General features: G+C 49.4%; 1 protein-coding gene across 8 annotated transcripts in view; it reads right to left on the bottom strand.

Moving 5' to 3' along the window:
• Positions 1-33: 33 nt before the first annotated feature.
• PPFIA1 (PPFI scaffold protein A1) overlaps positions 34-20713 on the bottom strand; it is an 89440-nt gene continuing 68760 nt past the window's right edge. For 4 of the 8 annotated variants that reach the window (XM_086676625.1, XM_086676623.1, XM_086676629.1 and 1 more), the window contains 11 exons: positions 17930-18011; positions 17623-17823; positions 16006-16068; positions 15476-15502; positions 10304-10479; positions 10102-10199; positions 7520-7695; positions 6582-6650; positions 4780-4945; positions 2481-2550; positions 34-1430 (listed from right to left, as the gene is read on the bottom strand). In XM_086676625.1, coding sequence (XP_086532751.1) covers positions 2492-2550; positions 4780-4945; positions 6582-6650; positions 7520-7695; positions 10102-10199; positions 10304-10479; positions 15476-15502; positions 16006-16068; positions 17623-17823; positions 17930-18011 — 1117 coding nt within the window. In that variant the 3' untranslated portion in view covers positions 34-1430; positions 2481-2491. Of the gene's footprint in view, positions 1431-2480; positions 2551-4779; positions 4946-6581; positions 6651-7519; positions 7696-10101; positions 10200-10303; positions 10480-15406; positions 15503-16005; positions 16069-17622; positions 17824-17929; positions 18012-20713 lie in introns of those variants that run through there. The other 4 variants (XM_086676627.1, XM_086676626.1, XM_086676624.1 and 1 more) reach the window with 3 other exon arrangements.

Raw genomic sequence — 20713 nt, forward strand, 5'->3', positions numbered from 1 at the left:
GCCCAGAGCACGAGAGAAAACCACGGCAGCCACTTCTCAAGGTAACGGCAGCTTATGCTCAGTATTCTTTATTGGCAGTGGGAAACGCTTCACTACTGTATTGAAAGACAGCAATAAATAATACTGTGATAAAAATAGTTCAAAAGTAGACTGTACATACTTTGTTACACAATCAGGAAGTTCACAAAAGATTAATAGAAAAACAGAACGGAAACGGTCAATTGTACAAGTAAATTAAAAGCAGAAACCAAATGTAAAAAGACATGCCGTTTCTATCTCTGTATCAGCTGCATAATAAATAACACACCATGATCTGAGCACATTTCTTGCTGGCTTTTTAATATGCCGCATGAAAAGTAAGTTACATTTGCTACTTCTATAAACCGAAATGGCTGTCGCATCAAAATCTACAAATGGACGACGAGGTCCACTCTTTAAACATGTTTACAAACAAATGTAAAAAGTTGATTTCCGTAAGAACAATAAGGCCTTTATTAGAGTTGCACTACGTTATTTCCAGGATCTCGCGCCCTCCTCCTGGGTGGGCACCCAGCACCCTGCCCCACGGTGGGAGCCCAGTGCTTCCTGATTGGTCCTCTGAGAGTTCTGGGGCCAGGGAGCTCAGGGTGCCCAGGCCCCCCTGCCCAGGCTTTCTGGGTCCTCAGCTCCCGGGTCCTGCCGGTCACTCCAGGCAAAAGCTGCCCAAGCCCCCAGGGACAAGGCTCTGAAAGGGCTCACCGGTCCTAGGAGATGCTCGTAGTGTTCCGATAACCCTTCCACTCCCAGTTTTATTAGCTGATATTTAACACCAGATATTTTTAATCTGTTCACACTGCAGAATAAAGCATTTCTTGCTAGAAAAAGTGTAGTTAAGGTCAGTCATTAAAATACAACAATTGCTCAAAATTAAGTCTGATTATTTCAAAATGATTGTACGTGACATTTGTAAAGGAAAATGCACGCTGTGTCACGATGATTTTACAAACGCGGTAAAATCCTTTTCTCTGTCAGGGTTTATTAATAAAAAATTAAACAATGATAATTACAATAAATGCATAATTTACAAAAGCCCTATATTTGTTCATAGGATTTATACATACAAGCATTACAGTACATTCGTTTGAAAGACTAAACTTAGATAGAAGAACATGAATTGATTGGAAAGGATATTTATAGCCTGGATATACATGGAAAAGTAAGTAACTATATAAAAGAAGTCATAAGTTTACATAAATATAAGAAACATTAAATTCTAAAATATTTTCTCTATGGTATTCATGAATTCTTCACTAATTAAAAACTCTGTAATAAAATATCTCAGGGTCCATATAACAAGTATTAACAGATTAAAGATCCCGCTGAACTTTAAAATGTAGTCCCCTCCGGACTCAGAGTGCTGTGTGATCACCGGTAGAAGTAGTGTGGGTAAACTGGAAAATAAAAGCAAGAGAACGACTCTTAAGACAGCAGCCCGAACAGCACTTTCCAGGGCCCCAGGTGGGGCCCAGCACACGCGCCCCTCCCTTCCTGTTGTAAGCGCTTCGAGAATTTAGAGAAAACGTGAACATTTTGCATATCGAGAATTCTTTGATTGACTTCATTCTGGCATATGACTAAAAGTAACCAATTAAAAAAAAAAACAACATACAGAATCCAATCAAATATTCTTTTTTTTTTAAAGATTTTAAGTCATCTCCACCCCCAATGTGGGGCTCAAACTCACTACCCCAAGATCAAGGGTTGTAGGCTCCACCTCCTGGGCCAGCCAGGAGCCCCCACCAATCAAATATTCTGGCTGAGACAGGAAAACAGAAGAACAGCAGAACAAAGCCGCCCCGCTCAGAGCAGGGGAGAAGAGGGCTGGGCTCCTGGGCCCACATCCGAAATCTCCATGTTCAAACTCAGCCCCTCAGATGGTAATGCTGTTCCGTTTTTAAAAACCAATCTCTCAACTGAGAGGCTATCGCCGTCACTCACGTGATGACGGTATTAAATCCGCTGGGGCCTGGTTCATTCGGGAAGGTGTATTTAAAACAAGCCAGCCAGCGCCTGCTGACCTGGGAGCTTCCTCCAGGCCAGGCAGAGGCGAGTGCCATGTGCTCCCGAACACCGGTGGGGGGGGGGGAGCGGTGGTCATCTCAGCTCAGAGCAGCTCCCTTCTGCTCCGGCTGCAATCCTGCCTCCCTACCCCAAAAGACATTAGCAGACGTTGAAGCCAAACTTCTTTTGTTTAAGGAAAGAGTGGAAATACAGTTTTCCCCTGAAAACCTGAGGCCACACCAACCTCTTTGTTAAGCGTAATAAGCACACACAAACCCCAGGATCCTCTTAGCAGGTGCAGAGAGGCTCGTGTTGTGCGTGTGTGTATTTCCCAAAGTCCCTAAGTGAACCTGCGTGGGCTCTCCTGGCGCCCACGGACATCGCGTGGACAGGACACGGGTGCCCGACTGCGGCCTGCACGGACGGTGCCCTCTACTCACCACAGGGGGCGTCAGCAGGAGTAAGTCCTGACTGTGGCGGAATCCAGCCTCTGCGGTCCCGAAACGCTGCCTGCTCCGACCAGCAGCACGAGGGGCGGCGTGCAAACACAGCATGCGGTTAGTCTCAAAACGTCACACGAGGGCACTCGTACAGCCGCGCACATTCTAACCCACAGCAGCACCCACCGAGGGCTCCCGGGGCACCTCCGAGTGGGGTTCTCTCCACCCCAAGCGGCCTGGGGACTCCCTGGGAGTTCGCTCTAAAACAGCAACGGGGCGGCAGACGCCAGAACAACTTGGCCGCGTCCACCTGCACGCGTGACGACTCCTGACACGGTAACTCTCTTCCCCCTAAACCCTCTAGAGTTCTCGACTTTTCCGGACTTTTCCCTCAGCCCTAACGATCCTCTGTAAGGAGAGTATGCGGTGAATGACCCAGTGAATGCCAGCGGCCCACTGAAGGGTGAAGGTAAACCGAGTCCGGTGCCGTCCTGATGCCCGCTCTGCCCTCCCCGGAGGGGGTGCGGGACAGCGACTTGGCTAAGAGCGCTGAAGCCCGGCCTCGGCTCCTGCCGGAAACAGCGTGAGAACAGAGGCTTCTGTTGTCAACAAACGCCCCGCACGGCTAAGTTTTCCAACCTCCGCAGCGGGTGTGTGTGGCTCCCGAGTCCATGTTCCGTGTTCCGGCAGGTTCCGCGGGAACACAGCCTGTCAATATTCGGCCGAGCTGTGCTGCCGGCGGCCGCGGGCCACCTGGATGAGCCCCCGACGCGGAGGTCCCGGGAGACCCGCCGCGGCCCCCCGCACTCAATCTGCTTCAGGAAGCCACGAAGACGCCCGCTGTGCTGGCTTTGCTCACTCACCACACGAGGGTGTGGAGCCCCCTGCCACGCGACACGCTCCCCACGCCTTTTTCTAGAGTTATGTTTACCCGAACTCTAATCCAATCATCACCGTTGACACTTAACCCGCAAGACGTGGTTTTTGAAGATGGAGATGGTAATAAGGCCGTGAGGAAAATCAGAGGGCAGTCAGGGTAGCCGACCAGCGGAGGCTAAGTTACAACGAAAACTTATAAAAATTAGCTATGGGCTCCACGAGGAAAATGCTATTTTTTAAAAAGTTGGGTTTTTCCCTCATTAAGCATATTCCTGAAGTCTGGCAAAGAGAAGGAGTTTTTTAATGAAAATGCTGCCCTCACTCAAAGCTCAGTGAAGGCCTTACATAAGTTACTCTCCCTGGTTTTTACAGAGGAGAGCGAGAGCAAAACTCACAAACCCAAGTACGGGCAGGGCTAATAGCAGGAAACTGTAACAAGCACACCGTACGATTCCTACAACCACGTCCTTCGTACAGTTTTCCAAGAACATCGAGGGCGAGCGTGGTTGTCTGTGACAGGCCTACCGCTGCAACGGCCCACGGGACATGCCTGACCCTGTCCAAAAGCTTCCTGTGAGGGACTCACTGAGCCATCACAGCCAACCAACGAGGAAGACACCAGGGCGACGACCGCTCTACAGACGGGGACGCTGAGGCCCAGGGCCCAAGGCCATGCACCCCCCTCGTGGCAGAGCCGGGCTCTAACCCAGGCATCTGGCTCCCAATGCTGTCACTGAGTGGGACATAGTCGGAGCCGGGAGATCGGCCTACAAATCACTCAACTCATCAGCCGTGGCCGCAAAGCAGAAGGATGGTCAAGGGCTGATGGCCGGCCTGACCCGACGTGGCGACTACACAGCCGATGTGGGTTCCACAGGACGGGCCGCGCTCCATGAGGACAGCCCAGGCTCGCCCTCTTCCTTCTCTCCATCCTCTTATGACACGGAGAAGCAGCACAAGGACGGAGGTGGGAACTGTGCTCCAGACACTCCTCCAGTGTGGAGGGCAATGTGGAGGGCAGTCCTGGGGGGGGGGGGGCGGGGGAGGGGGGAACGCGGCTTGAAAGCCACCGCGCTGCCATCTTATAAACGAGCGCCCTAGGGCTGCCCATCACATACATAGCTTTGCAAGCGTGGGTGCTGGTCCGACGCTCAGGGGACACCCACGAAGCCTAGCTTCAGTAGTTGGAAGAATACGCTAATATTCAACCAGATAGGAACGTTAAAACAATCTCTATCGCTGTGAGACTTTGAGAAGCGGAATTGGGGTTAATCTTAGAGCATTCAAGCCTGAGCACGCCACAGCACCCGAACGCCTTGTTACGCATCAGGTCGACCATTCTCCACCACTGTTAACGTTCCAGCCAACGAGCCTCCTGTGCCACCGCCGAGGGGCTGGGGCAGCGTGGGACGTCACGTACCGTCCAGCTGTATCTTCTTTGGCTGCATAGAGGGTGAGGACAGAGAGGAAGTGACCCGGAAATTTGCGGGGAGAGTCTCTGCAGACCCAGCAGCCAAGCCACGAACGTCCTTTGGTCTGAATTTTTTTCTCCAAGAAGGTGCCCTCCTAAAGCTTTTATCATCGTCCTGGGAAATTAAAGGACAGAAAACAAGACCGATTGTAAAATAAAAGACAAAAATATCTAGTAAAGTTACCAGCCCTTTAAAATGACCTCACTCCGCAGTTTTGTTTCCACGTATTTACCCCCATTCCTGACAGCCACCGGGCCGCCTGCCCAGACGGGAGCCCCAGGGGGTGAAGGGAGGCAGGGCCACACTTGTGCCGGGACCCTGATGGGCACAAGTCAGGACAGTCCTGGGCCGCCTGGGCCCGCTCCACTGTCTGTCTACGTGAAATCACCTTCCTGCCGTAAAAGATACTACGTTTTTGTTCTCGAAACGGTCTTCAGGCTGCGGACGGCCCCGCAGCGCCCTTTCACGTGCCCTGCTCTCGTCACACCAAGTGTTCTTAGGGCAACGAAGACAGTCGTAAGCAGTGGTGTGGGGGTAAATCGGTCCTGGTTTTGTGGAAGGAGGAAGCGACATTTCGTGTCTTTTCAAATAAACGACTGAAACCTTCCCCCAGAGCACAGGGCCCTGGGTTGCAGCGAGATATCCTGCTGCCCCCCAAAACACAACTTACAGGCTCTATTCCCAGGCTGCAGCCAACGTGTTATGATGCGAAAAATATTTCTGAAGAGTATCAAAAGTCAAATGGCAAAAAGTAAAAAAACCGAACCACCCATCTCTCTGTGAAAATATTGGTTTCTCAATAGCTCATTTGTTTTTTTGTTTTATTTTTTTAAAGTTTATTTATTTAGTTTTGAGAAAGAATCAGCATGAGTGGGGGAGGGACACAGGGAGAGAGGGAGACAGAATCCCAAGCAGACTCAGCAGTCAGCACGGAGCCAGACGTGAGGCTGAAACTCACAACTGAGAGATCATAACCTGAGCCAAAACCAAGAGTCAGATGCTTAACCGCCTGAGCCACACAGGTGTCCCTGTTTTTTATATTCTGAGAGAGAGAGAACGAGTGTGTGTGAGCGAGGCGCAGAGAGAAAGAGGGACAGGAGACCCGAAGCAGGCTCCACGGTGACAGCAGCGAGCCCAATGCAGGGCTTGAACTCACAAACAGGGGGATCGTGACCTTAGCGGAAGTCAGACACCTAACCGACTGAGCCACCCAGTAGCCCTAATGGCTCGTTTGTTAATAAATTAAGAGCAAAGCTTAAGTTGTAAAGTAAAATTATCTCCACATTTGCAAGAGTTATCTGATACATGGCTCCTACAAATTTAGTAATCTACATTTATTTTTTATTAAAAAAAATTTTTTTTTTAATCTTTATCTGGTTTTGAGAGAGAGACAGACAAAGCACGAGCAGGGGAGGAACAGAGAGAGAAGGAGACACAGAATCTGAAGCGGGCTCCAGGCTCCAAGCTGTCAGCACGGAGCCCGATGCGGGGCTCGAACCCACAAACTATGAGATCATGACCTGAGCTGAAGTCGGACGCTTAACTGACTGAGCCACCCACCTAGGTGCCCCTACATTTATTTTTTGTTTTAAAGATTATACTTTTAAGTAATCTCTACACCCAACATGTGGCTTGAACTCACAACCCTGAGATTAGGAGTCCCATGCTCCTCCAACTGAGCCAGCCAGGTACCCCCAAATATTAATAATTTACAGTTAATGGAAATTTAGATATTAGGTGGAAAACTTACTTCATCGAATCTTCTGTCCGTCCCCATGACCAAAAGGTTGTTAAACTCCCTTTCCAAGACGGCACGAGCCTGAAATCATAAACCAACAGCCCAAAAGTTATGTCAATCTAAAGGATGTTAGCATATCGCAATTATTTTTAAACCAAGACTGGAAAAATTTTAAAAAAACCCAAGGGATGAATGCCTTGAATCCTAATACTGTATTTTAAATAAGGATTTTAATGTGAAGTCCATTAATGGGCTTTATTTATTTTTGAGAGGTGGGGGGGGGGGAGAGACAGAGCTGAGCAGGGGAGGGGCAGAGAGAGATGGAGAGAGAGAATCCCAAGCAGACTCCACGTTGTCAGCACAGAGCCTGACATGGGGATCAAACCCACAAACTATGAGATCAAGGCCTGAGCTGAAACCAAGAGTCCGGCGCTTAATCGACTGAGCCCCCCAGGAGGCCTACGGGAATGGGCCTTTGGGGAGAGGGGTCCATGCTCCCTGGGAAATTAGACCAGGGTGTCGTGGTGGGGCGGGGGGGGGGGGGGGGTGTTTCCAGTGGGGAGACTTGAGGGCGTTCCCAAAGGTGTATAGTGTTCTGAAGAAGAATAAAAAATTCCTGACTCTCCAGTGAGCCCATGAGTCAAAAAAAATTCCACAGGGAAATCAGAAACAGAATCCACGAAACTTCCATGTGACACACGGAAGTAAGAGTGCTTCTCTCTCCACGTAAGGGCTCAATGCACGCCAGGCTCAAGAGCCTGTGACGGGAAGGGACAGGCAGAGCTCAGGCAGGAGGAGGCAGCACCGTGGACTCCGGGCCGCACAGCACAGCCCAGGCTCACGGAGAGAGGCCTAGCTGTGTGGTGTAGCCACGCGCTGCCTCGCTCAAATACAGGGCGCAGGGTCTCCAGCAGGAGAGCGGCGGGCGGGCGCGGCCGGCCCGGCGTCACCTGTGTGTTCTGGGTCGGGATCTGAAGCAGAAGCGCCAGGGCGTTGAAGTCGAAGGTCTCATCTAAGGCCATCAGCGCACCGTGAACGCCACTCTCTATGAGATTGTTGGCAAACTCTTTAAGGCCAATCGACAGGACCCAGCGAATCACTCGGTCATTGCTCCAAACCAGCACATCTGCAGACAGTAAACACCGATGGTCAGAGCGGCTGCAGAAAGCTCTCTCCATCACATCCACACCCTGTAACGCAGGACAGGGATCCCCGCTGTGCGCCCTGAGCCTCCGGGTCCCGACCCGAGGCGTGACCCAAACGGGCACGGAGGGCACCGCCAGGTGGGCAGACGGCCCCTGCTGCGCTCACACGCTGTCGTCCTGGCCCCTCACCAGCCTCATGCAAACCGTCCCATCGGAACCCACTCCTCGAGGAAACTCTCGAACAAGGAAGTTCTCATGAACATGACTTTCTAGAGAATACAAAATGACCAGGGCCCAGGCATCGGGAACCAGAAGGACACACGAGGCAAGACTATGCTTCATCTACAGACTGCGTGTCTGCTGGAAAACCGTCCTCCCATCAGACGTGTTGGCCCCGTGTCTGGGCACCTTGTGGATTGAACACAAACCTCTCAGTTACAGTCGTGAAGCCCGTTTTCTTGACTCATTGGGAAACCAGAAACTTGAAGATGCTATCCAGCATATTAGAGACTGTGAGGGGAGACCTCATGTTTACGCAAAGTAATAAATATTGCATTTGCATTAGGAGAGATCTAAAAATCACCAGATGATCACCAGTTACTTTGAAAGACTGCTTCTGTCAACCGTGAAAAGATTTAAAATGGACGTACACAATAAATGAAACACATTTACCTAGTTCATTTCCAAGGTCCTCTTCTAGGTAAAAGGACAGATATACACACACGGACACACGTAAAATACTTACAGATCGTTACTACGTTTATATGTTACATACGTTATATTATATATGTACAGAACATGTATCACAGATAGTGTCTTATGGTGTTTCTTGTGACTCACACTAACTCAATCATGGCTAGACTACCCTTCAAATGGGCTATCTTCCCAGCCATTTTTTTTATGCTTATTTACTTTTGAGAGAGAGACAGAGACAGAGTGGGGGGGAGAGAGAGGGAGAGCGCGAGAAAGCGTTGGGGCAGAGAGAGAGAGAGAGTGCAAGACACAGAATCCCAAGCAGTCTCCAGGCTCCAAGGTGTCAGCACAGAGCCCAACGCGGGGCTCAAACTCATGAATCACAAGATCGTGACCTGAGCTGAATTCGGACACCCAACCCATCTGAGCCACTCAGGCTCCCCTCCAGCCACATTTTTTAAAGTCTATTTATTTCGAAATAGTTTTTTAATATTTATTTTTGAGGGGGGGGGGGGGGACAGAGAGAGAGGGAGACACAGAATCCAAAAGCAGGCTCCAACATGTGAGCTGTCAGCATAGAGCCTGACACAGGGCTCAAACACACGAACAGTGAGATTATGACCTGAGCCGAAGTCAGACGCTTAACTGACTAAGCCACCCAGGTGCCCCCTAAGTTTATTTATTTGACAGACAACGACAGCGAGAGCTGGAGCAACAGGGGGAGGGGCACAGGAAAGGAGGGAGGGAGAGAATCCCAAGCAGGCTCCACACTGTCAGCACAGAGCATGACACAGGGCTTGAACCCACAAACCCTGAGCTGAAACCAAGAGGTAGATGCTCAACCGACTGAGCCACCCAGGTGCCCCTTCCGTAACCACACTTTTACCTTTCTTTCTTAGTAAACACGAGGGATGAAAACAGCACTCACAGGACGGTGGTAAGGATTAAATAAATTAACCTTTGTGCTTGGAGTTGGTAAGTCCGATCTGCTCTTACCATTCTTAGTGATTTCTTTATACTGAAAATCTGGGGAGAGGTTACGTTGAGCTTAATCGTTAACGTCTTGTCACAAAACAAACTACTACACTTGCTCAGTTAGAGGTGCCCTGGGTGTTGCTCTCTTGGCTGAGCACCATGTCCTCTTATACGCCCCTGGGCCTGCTCCCTCCTCGAAATGCCTCTGCCTGTCCCCCACCCCCGCGCCCCAGAAGAGGCCCCCCCAACCCTGTCTGCGAGGCCCAAGTGCCCCGCTGACCCCATACCGCTCCCTCATCCACAGGAAGAAGAACCACGCTATGCTACTGTGGGCCCCTCGAGTCCTTGGAGAGACAGCCAGGGCAGTACTTTTCACACTCACACCAAGACGCACACAGCAGGGGCCTGTTCACCTCTGCTCTGTTGCTCTCTAATGGTGTGTAGCAGCTTTTCTGAACAAAAGAGGACGTGTATCCTCGTAAGAGGAAATGTCTAAGGTCACAGGAAGAATGTTTACCCGGAGACCCTGAACCTACAGACTGACGTTAAGCACGAGAAAACGGGCACAGGGTCTCTGGCCGCAGAAAGGGATCATCTCTCCCTCCTCTGTAATGATGCCAGACTACTTTTTTCCACTTCAAGCCTTTCCTGTTTTTAAAAAGTAGGAAATCACCGAGGCTGTTAACACACGCTGCATAAATTAAATGCCATGTACTAGCCTTTTACTTCACTCTGGCTTTCTTCTCTTTTTCTCTCTAGCTCTTTACGGTCGTAATTCAACCTTCGCAGGCACATAATTCCGCACTGGAAACTGTTTCTGTTACCAAAAACCAAAAACAAAACAAAACAAAACACAATTAGCCGTGGCAGTGGGCAAACATCTCTTAGCCAACCAGGAAGGGCCAACGTGCAGCAGCACACCTGTGGAAGCTGTCAACCATCTTCAGCTGCCCTCGGAGGTCCTTCTTGGTCAGGTGGTCCAGCATGCGCGCGTCCACCAGGCACTCCATGAAGTAGCTGCGGTACTGCGCGAGGCCCAGGCTGGGCAGCCACTCGTTGCCGATCCACTCGTGGTTCATGTCCCCGTATGCCAGCGTCTGCTCGCGATAATTACGAACATCAGTTCAGGAAAAAAAAAAACACAAAAAACAGAGAGGGCGTCGCAAGGGTCATTTAAATCATCTTTACACTGAATTTTTAATCTGTTACGTATTTTCAAAGGCCAACCCAATAATATGGCTTTTTATAATTTCAAAATAATTTGATCTCCTACTTACTGACTTAAATTTTCTATTAAAATTGTACACAAAGGAAATTCTACCATTAAAAATCTACGACTCATTTGTGCTAATACATATAACGTAATCACCAAACCACATTAAACCTGTAACTGATTACATGTTAGCATTCTGAAACAGTTTTCATAGGTAATAATATAACAACAAAGAATGATCACGACTCATGAACAAGTTTGAAGGATCAATCCAGCTCAACTCATTAAAACTATCTCTGGCTTTAATTTTATGTTTAACACTTTGTTTTCCATATTTCCTTAACAAAATATTTGTTAATTTCAAAATGAGTTTTAAAAAGTGAATACAAACATAGATTTAAAAGAAGACATGAACCCATTAAGACCGAGAGGAGAGACGGTTAGAAGACCTCCCTTTCCCCGTGGTTGAGTAGCTGACTGAGCAGGTGAGACAGAATGATAGGCTCCCAAGGACGGAGAAGCCCTGAGCGGCACCATCAACTAGCCCAACCCAACTGCCGTGAGAGCACTCTAGCCAACAGCAACAGTGCACACAGAATGTTCCCCAACACAGACAAAGCTCCACGTATTTAAAGAGACTGAAATCATACCAAATATATGTCCCCTGACCTCCACAGAATTAAATTAGAAAGCAATAATGAAAAGAGATCTAGAAAACTCCCAAATATTTGGAATTAGCACACTTCTAACTGACCCACGTGCCAAAGAAGAAATCACAAGGGAAATGGGAAAATCTTTTGAATTGAATGAAAGTGAACACACAAGGGGCATCTGGCTGGCTTGGTCAGTGGAGTGTGCGGCTCTCAATCTCAGGGTCATGGGTTCAAGACCCATGTTGGGTGTAGATGTTACTTAAAATAAAATCTTAAAAAAAAAAAAACCATAAAGAAAGCACACACACAATATATTCATAAACTGTGGGACGCTGCACTAGCTGCGGGAAATTTATAGTATTAAGTACTTACGTTATAAATGAAGGTTGCAAATCAATAATGTAAGATGTTACCTTAAAAAATTTGAAAAAGAAGAACAAATGAAATTCACAGCAAACAGAAGGAAGAAAATAAAAGAGCAGAAATCAATGAAACAGAAACCAGAAAAATAATAGAAAATAAAACAATGAAAGTAAAACCTGGGTCTTCGTAAACATCAATAGAATGGAATGACCCTACCCAGAGTGATTAAGAAGAAAGATATAAGTTATCTACATCAAGAATGAAAGACCCTACAGACACTGAAATCACCGTACATCAGTACAGACCCTACAGACACTGAAATCAGTGTACATCAGTACAGACCCTACAGACACTGAAAGGGTAATAAGGGAAAATTGTAGACAGCCGTAAGCAACCTGGATAAGACAGACAAGTTTCTTGAAAGACATAATCTACGAAAGCCACTCGGAAAGAAACTGGTAACCTGTACCTGACTTTGAATCTGTAGCTATAACCCACAGACACACACACATGCACATCTCTACCTCAATTGCTTTTGCCATTGATCTCTACCAATCATTTATGAAAACAGTACCAATTCTACATAAACTATTACAAAAAAGTGAAGAAGAAATACCTAGCTCATTCTATACGAGCAGCATTATTTTGACACCAAAACCAGACAGATTATAAAAAAAAAACCAAAAAACAAAAAACAGATCAATAGCATTCATAGACAGAGATGCAAACTTCCTTAACAAAACATTAGCAAATCAAATCAGTAATAAGTGAAAAGAATTATGATATCATGACAAGTGGAGTTTATCCCAGTAACATAGCTTAGGTCAATATTTAAAAATCAAAGAAGTTCACCGTACCAATGTACTGAAAAGAAAAAACCACAGAGATGTGGGAAACGTGTGTGACCAAATCACTCATCTATAGAAATCTCAGCAATCTAGAAACTGAAAAGATGGCTGCCTTGACCTGATAAAGGGCTTCTACAAAAAAATGTAGAGCTGAATGCACACTAGTGGTGTAAGACTGAATGCATTTTCCCTAAAATCAGAAACCAAGTTAAGGATGTCTGCTCCCACCACTTCCACTCAATACTGCACCAGAACTCCCAGCCACTGTGGTAAGGCAAGAAAAAGAAATCAAAAGCACATGGGTTGGAAAAGACATAACACTGTCCTGATTTGCATATGACTTGATTATCAACACAGAAGATGAATACAGGACAGCTATCAGAACTAACAGGACCTGTATTATTAAATACTAAAAAAATGAGCTGGAGATGGAGATTTTTAAAAATACCATTTATAATATCGTGAAAAACTATGAAATCCCTTGGGATACATTTAACAGAAAATGTGCAACATTTGTGCCATGAAACAGAAGTAAACACATTATAAGTATATGCACACATATCAAACAAAGGCACTGGATTTCTTCAGTGCAAGAAGGCAAAGCTACAGTCACAGGAATTCTGTAGTTACCTTATGGAATCCTTGGAAATATTAACTCTCAACTACCACCATGTTGTGTCTTGAAAATACAGCCTCTTATCTAGTATTCACACCAAACAAACTATAGAAGGAATGAGTCAGATTTCAGTAAGAATGCTCAAATTCAATAGAAGAAAACTGTGTCACTACTTTCGGTAAATGACCATGAGTGAGAAAAGCATCGAATGCTTTGGCAAATTGTCACAATGTCATGTTTTTTCACTCTTTCCAACCTCACTCTCAATATCACAGACCTGACCCTTAGGGCGTGAACAGCCATCACTGCTCTCTTGCTTCTGTTCATGTATTCTTAAATGGACACAAAATGCAAAGAAATTTCTAAATAGTCTCATGGGAGCAGAGTCCTCCTTCACGTTGTTCACATACTCTGGTCCCACTTGTTAAGTGGCCCATAACACATGCCCCCGGAGGATCCAGGCTCAAAACCGGGGAGACCCACGCCTCCTGGGCTGCTGTCACAGCCTTCTGAAGAAAGCATACGACAGGGATCTCTCATGGTCAGAGAACACTCAGGCCGCAAGAGACTGCCGCTGCACAGGCTCTATTTTCTCCAGCACTGGAATGGTCACAAAGCCAATTCCGCTTTGCGACCTCCGTAAAACATGACAGGTGCGGGCAGGTGTTACCAGCAAGCAGCTCAGTTTTGCACGGGCAGTACACGGACGGTACTCGCTAAATGAAGGCATCGGGGACTTGACCACACCTGGAAGTCTGCTTCCCCTGAGTGCCCAAGCGCATCTCCAGCTCCCCCTTGGCTTAAGAGCTGGTCGCTATGTCAGAGCCCGGGGAAGGCACACTCTATGACCGCTGCCCTTGGCGGCAGGGGGCAGGCGCACAGAGACCAGGATGCCTCTTCGTTCTCCTCTCATCTAGAAGACGGATGGAGTGAAAACCATCCTTGCTTATGCTGAAGACTGAGTGGGGACTAATTCTGGCGTCACTGGCACGGCTCATCCTTGTTTACGTTTCCACTGCCAAGAGCAAACATTCGGCTTATTTCATTTACACATCCCACCCCAAGACAGGGAATTTCATACTTCGTTGCTGCCAGAGCTCTTCTTCTTAGTGTGGAAGACGCTGACATTGAAGCAATTACGAAATGCACCCTTTTCAATTCACTGATGGCCATTATTGGGCCCATAAAGAAACATCTGAGCAGGCTGAGTGATTAATGATATTTATCTAGAGTATTGGCACAGAGGGCTTAGATCAAACGGTTGAAGAGGGAACACATGGAACATTAGAGTCACTCTTCTCTTTTGCTTTTTAAAAAGGGATACGGAGCACCTGGGTGGCTCAGCTGGTTAAGTGACTGACTTCGGCTCAGGACATGATCTCACGGTTCGTGAGATCAAGCCCCACATCAGGCTCTCTGCTGGCAGTGCAGAGCCCGCGTCAGATTCTCTGTCTCCCTCTGGCTCTCTGTCCCACCTTGCGTTCTCTCTGCCTCAAAAATAAACGTTAAAAAAAGTTTAAAAATAAAAAAAAAATTTTTTTTTAAGTGATAATACGTGCTTCATTTTAGGAGTACAAATAGAGAAAAAAAGGTGTTTCAACCATCAACTGGAAATGAGAAAAATTCAGATGTAAGAGGAGTTTGTTTTTGCTGACATACAATTATCCCCTGCGGATCCCTGAACACGACACCATCAGTAAGAACTGGCTGGCTGCAGCCTGCAGCCCTCGAAACCTAAAACCTTTTCTAGTGCTAAGACCTAACAGTGCGTCAGGCGGCAACGCTACTGGAACTAACTAGAACTGCTTTCTAATCAAGCTGCCCAGACACGGCTGCAAGAGAGTCGTGCCGGAGCTTTCTGTGAGCCTGGAGAACGAGGAAGCTGAAAATTCAAATGTACGGTCTGCAAGCAGAGGCTTCATTTCTGAGAACCCCGGGAGTAAGAAAGCCTCTCAACGGACACAGCAGCAGGACGGCGTGGAGCGACACGCTGATGCCCAGACGGGGAGGGAGGGCCCCTGTGCCACCTCCCGTGCCAGGTGTTTATCAGAACATCTCCCGTCAGCACGCCTTGGGAGGAGTGTCAGCCCACCGGGGACAGCCTTCTATGATCCCAGGAGCTGCCAGGGCCCAGGCACGGTGTGTGACAGCCACTGGCCAAACAAAGTGACGTGTGTTTTAAGCAGAATTAACCGTGGTGCCCCATGAGAAAGGTTCAAAATTGTCCATGAGACGTGCTCTTTTAATCCTACGCTTTGCTCTAAGACTTTAAATCACCAACGATATTCGGCATAAAGTAAGATGTTAAAAACGTCAAGAAAAGTCAATTACAAGCTTTCATACTCCAGCTCTTTTGCTGCTGTACACATAGTGAAGAGTATATTATAGAGAGTCTCCAACCTGAGCCCAGCTTCCCTCCTCAGCCTCCTGGGGTCACGAGGTTAGGAATGCAAAAGAACACAACTGTTAGTACTGCTGGGCCTGGGCATGCGAGCAGATCAGCTCTGTCGGGAAGGCGTGGAGCGACTGGGTGACAGAGTGAGAAAGTCAAAGCGTCATGCAAAACTCATGCAAAACCACCAATTCCGATTCTCATGCAAGGAGCCGACTCCCCGTGGCAGGCACGTCCATTAAAGGAGACAACTAGGGCCAGAATGTGGAGGCCGAGCACCAAACCGAGGTCTCTCCGGAAGGAGATAGGAGTTCAATCTATTCTAAACAGAGCTAGTCTGTCCATTTTAAGTTCCTGGGAAAAATCTAAAATAGAATTCTACTTCACGCATTTCACTAATACCTAAAGGAAGTACTGATCCGAACAATTTAACGTGAAAGGACTTTTTTGTTTCCCACAGAAAAGCCCAGAATCGCGCCGTTCTCGGGGGCGGGAGGAGGGAGCACGGAGGGAGGACAGGCTCGGGGCTGCGACTGACCGTTTGTGGCGTGGCCGTGAGCGTTTCCATCTCTTCATGCGTTAACCAGATATTTCCTGTGGTCTAGGGCGGCCCCAGTGACAACCACATCCAGGGCAAGGGAAGCAGTGACAAAGAGGAAAGGCAGCAGACACGTGAGCCTCGGGCACGCAAAAGGAGCAGGCGGACGCAAAGGCCATTCTTCCCGCCTTCTCGTTTCAGATGCCCACACAGAGAACGACAGAAGGTTAAAACAAGCCCCGCCCCTTGACGGAGAACCACCACGCGCACCACCACTGTGCTGGCAGGGACCCCAGGACAGCCCACCGTTTCTGGAGCTTCATCTGCCACGCCTACCACCTGACACACGGGAAATAATAAAAGCGACCTATTTGGGACTTCTGAAAACTATTCCTAATTCTCAAGTAACTGTCACTTCGGTATGTTTAAAACATTCTCCCCCAAAGCACGAAAAGGAGCACCGTCCCCACGTCTGGCCTGTGGACGGCTCCCCACAGGCACTCCACAGTGATGGGGCCATGTGGACGGGACAACCTCACCTGGGGACCCTAAGAGGCCCAGCACAGGGCTCAGCGTGGCACACAGAACGGCCACTGACTTCAAGGAGCCAAAACACCGGCACCGCTGATGTGGCGCGGCAGACCCGAGGCCCGTTAGCGCCCTGCCGGCCGCTGGGCCCCTCAGGGAGAGAGCTGGCCCGTCTCACAGCGAGGTTCCCTGTTCCAGGTGTGCTTGTCATCACTGTCCGCTGACTCAGCTCGTGAGCGGGGGCCTTCGCCGAGACGGTTTCTAAGACTTTGCGAAAGCCACCCTAACACCTTTGTTTCTACAAAGGTCTCTCTAACTGGAAACAACCAGGCAACGGGACCTGGTCAGATGCCGTGACAGAACGTTCCCGGGCCACAGGTCAGTGCACAGACTGACTGCGCATTACAATTCTGTCCCTAAGAATCGAAACAAAGACGCTGGCAATCCTTTCTGTGCAAAGTCCCTGCAAGTCCCGAATCAGGCGCTGACCTGCTTGCTACTCGGAGAAGAACGTGGGAAGACGCGTCCTCGCCAGGTTTTCTCTTCGGAGCAGAGAACAGCAGAGTGGGAGCTGAGCCAACGTACAGAGCCCACGGAAAGGAGCCGGCCCACTTTGTCCCCCAAGAACCATTAACGTTGTCCTCAGATTCGTTTTTTAACGTTCAACCAGGAGGGGCATCGGTAAGGACGGCCAGGGTCTGCCCGCGTGGAGCACGGCCGCGCTCAGTGTGCAGGGGCAGATGCACAGGCTGCTTAAAGCCCTGAGCCCCCGGGACCCGCGGCTCCCTGAACGGAAAGCAACAACGGGCTGAATAAGTCAGACAGTAAAACACTGATAATAATGCAAATAGGGATCTGAGCTCTTTCCCCTTGGCTTTTGGTAAGTTTGTACTTAAATGAGGAATAATTCCTTGTCTACACTTTAAAAAACTCCTATGTCTATACTGCAAAGTCAAGCTGTTCTGAGAGCATTCAATAAAGTATCTTTTAACCACCCGATCACGTATTTGAATGCTAAAATGTTAAACTGGAACACTAGTCGTGGGAGGCAACGTGAGCAGCAGATGGGCTCCTTCCACAGGTGCGTACCGTTCTCGAAGTAGGAGGGGCTGACGGACTAGTCAGGGACATGATCTCCTGAATGGCCAGCCGCAGCTTCAGCCGGTGCAGAGGGTTGCTGATGCCGATCTCACGCTGGATCTCCGTGTCGGACAGCGCAGACATGATGGCCCCGCTTTTCACGTTGGCTCGGCAAGCGGCTACGTACCAGGCAGGCATCCCGACCCAGAGCTAGAGACAGGAAGTGTAAAGGCCAGAAGGTTCTGCACGGTGTACGAATGCATTCGTCCTGCTCACAGACGTGACGTGCTCCGCCCAGGATTCAAAAGAAACATACCTCCAGCCAAACGACAACGGTGGGCCCGTCCCACTGTGCGAAAGGTAAACCTTGTCTCCGGGCTTCCTCGAGCAATTCGTGCCTGCAAATAACGAGAGAATTCAACGCTGAAGAGTCACGAGTGCCTGTGGGTATATAGCAAGTGAACAGAGGTAATTCCCTGTGCACGTTTTCAAAAGTATATGGGGCGCCTGGGTGGCTCTGTCAGTCGGGCGACCAACTTCGGCTCAGGTCATGATCTCACAGTTCGTGAGTTCGAGCCCCACGTCGGGGTCTGAGCTGACGGCTCGGAGCCTGGAGCCCGCTTCTGATTCTGCGCCTCCCTCTCTCTCTCTGCCCCTCCCCTGCTCACGCTCTGTGTCTGTCTCTCAATAATGAATAAACATTAAAAAAAAAAAAATTAAAAAACAAAAAAAGCATAACAGGGGCGTCTCCTGGCAGAATTAAAGAATCAGTGTCAACATCAACCAACCCCGGCAACCTTCACGTCCGAGGTAGGACAGCGGAGGGAGTACCTGGGCAACAAGGAAAACCGCAGGAGGGGGCCGCACCTGCATCTGAGTGAGGAGCTGCTGTGAGGGTCTCAAACACGTCCGGCAAAGACAACAACACAGAACGGCACAGACTTTAATACCGGTAATGGTCTGATTCGGCAACTAAGGAACGGGCGGGATTTTGGCAGTTTCTATTCTACACGGCGATTCAGGCTAATACAGGTATCTGCTAAGTTAAGAGACTGGGTCATCCCATGGTTTAACCCACAGGCTTCAGACCCAGAAACTCTGAGTCCCAACCACTGGGGCCAGTGCACACAGGGCAGCCTGTGAGACTGTGATCCTGTCACAAGCCGACACCAGGAAGCCGTCCTGGGATCCTCACCGCATCTGAAATATTCTGTCCGCCTGGCTCTAAAATACCCAAACCATTACTTCACCATCGTAACATCTTTAAAAATGATCGTCTACTAATAACATAGTTACGTAAGAGACAACGCTATAAGCTTTGAGAACTTCACCTCGCTCTTTCATGTTGTGTACGTACGAGGCTTTCTGAGACACACGAATTCTTTCTGAACGGGAAAGTCCTCGCAGAGAAGGTGGGGTAGGACAGAAGATGGTTTACCCTACGTGCCCGGGCATCCTGAGGCATTTTTAAATCCCTCGGTCACTTGTAGTGTTATTTTTCTTTGATAAATTCTGCAGAACACATCACTGAATCTCATGTTTCTGAACGAACACATTGGCTCTTCAACATATTTAAACAGTATCAGACCTTTCTTAAGACTGTAAAGTCTACGTACAATTCGAGCTCAAAATGTTTCACATCAAGTTTCAAGTAAGTGTTCCTGAAGTCAACCTTGAGGTTTCCTGGGGGTAATAAATGTTCTAATTGTGTAGGAAGGATTACACCAGGGAGGGCAACACATTTTTTTTTTTTTTAAGTAAGCTCTATGCCCAAGGTGGGGCTTCAACTCAAGACCCTGAGACTGAGTCACATGCTGCACTGACTGAGCCAGCCAGGTGCCGTAGAATGCAACAAATCTTAATAGCCAGAGGAAGGGAGGGAGGGAGGGAGGAAGGAAGAAAGGCAAAACTTCCCTCTTTAAAATGAGCAGCAAAACTATTTACTCACATATGAAAAAGAAACGGGAGTCCACTGGGGCGCTGGTCACCCCGACACGGGGCACGCACACCGGATGGAATGAGCACGGGGGAGAAGCGCCTCCCTCGCCGGGCGGAGTAAGCCATCCGTGTGCCCAATTTAACGCCGCTTTCCGTGTCCTACGGACAAATTCTCAACGACAGCACCAACATCTTATGCGAACACATAACGTAAGCCGTGCCACGTGACTCCTACACACGATACTAATCGTTCCTTGGCAGACGGGCCGGGGAGAGACCTGAGCTCCGAAAGCACGGTCAGGGGCTCGGTCCCAAGCAGCCCAGCCCGGCACGGGAGGGGTGCGCGCGGCTCTGCTGCAGGGCCCGGGGGGCTCGCAGACGCCCCGCACTCCGAAAGCAAACTGAACGGCGACCGGATTCGTGGCACTCTGTCCGCCACGCTTTGTCTTTCCACACGCAACAGGTATTTAGGGGCACCTGACTGCCTCGGTTGGTAGACCACAGGACTCTTGAGCTCAGGGTCGGGAGTTTGAGCCCCACACTGGCCGTGGAGCCTACCTCAAAAAAACATCTCACGTAGACGCTCGCCGTCCACCCCTACAGGGTTGCAGACGGCCCATGAGCCCCGCTACCTGGAGGTTGGTGTCCACGACTCTGACTTCACCCTCACCTTCCTCCTGGCGGTGGCCACTCGTTTACGAAAAGCCTTTTCTGGTTCAGATGCGCTCGTGGGTTGGAGCTCAGGCCCGAGGTCCCGCCGAGACCACGCAGAGGCAGCGGAGCCAGGGCCACGCGGCCGCGAGACCCAGGAGGCGGCGGCGACGTGGGGCCCCCAGCCGGGCAGCCGGCCCAGGTCTCCGTCTGCACTGGGCCCCGTCCCCTACCAGGCCAGAACGCCGCCCAGGAGACTAACCACCGGATGGACCCGGGGGGGGGGGGGGGGGGGGGACGCCTGCACCCCTTCCTTCTCCTGGGGGGTCAGTGCCGCCCCCGTAAGCGGAGGAGCCAGAGCCAGAGCACCTGTGTGCACCCAACCCCTCCTTCGCCTGACGGACGAACTGCACTTCTGCCGCCTGCCACTGCGGACGGCCAGCTCCCGTCACCTGGGACTCGCGTAAACCAAGGGCCACGTACCCCGGAAGAACCTGCCCGTGTACCCGCA

The sequence above is a fragment of the Puma concolor genome, chromosome D1, assembly GCF_028749965.1.
Source record: "Puma concolor isolate L17-30 chromosome D1, mPumCon1.1.hap2, whole genome shotgun sequence".
Classification (NCBI taxonomy): domain Eukaryota; kingdom Metazoa; phylum Chordata; class Mammalia; order Carnivora; family Felidae; genus Puma; species Puma concolor.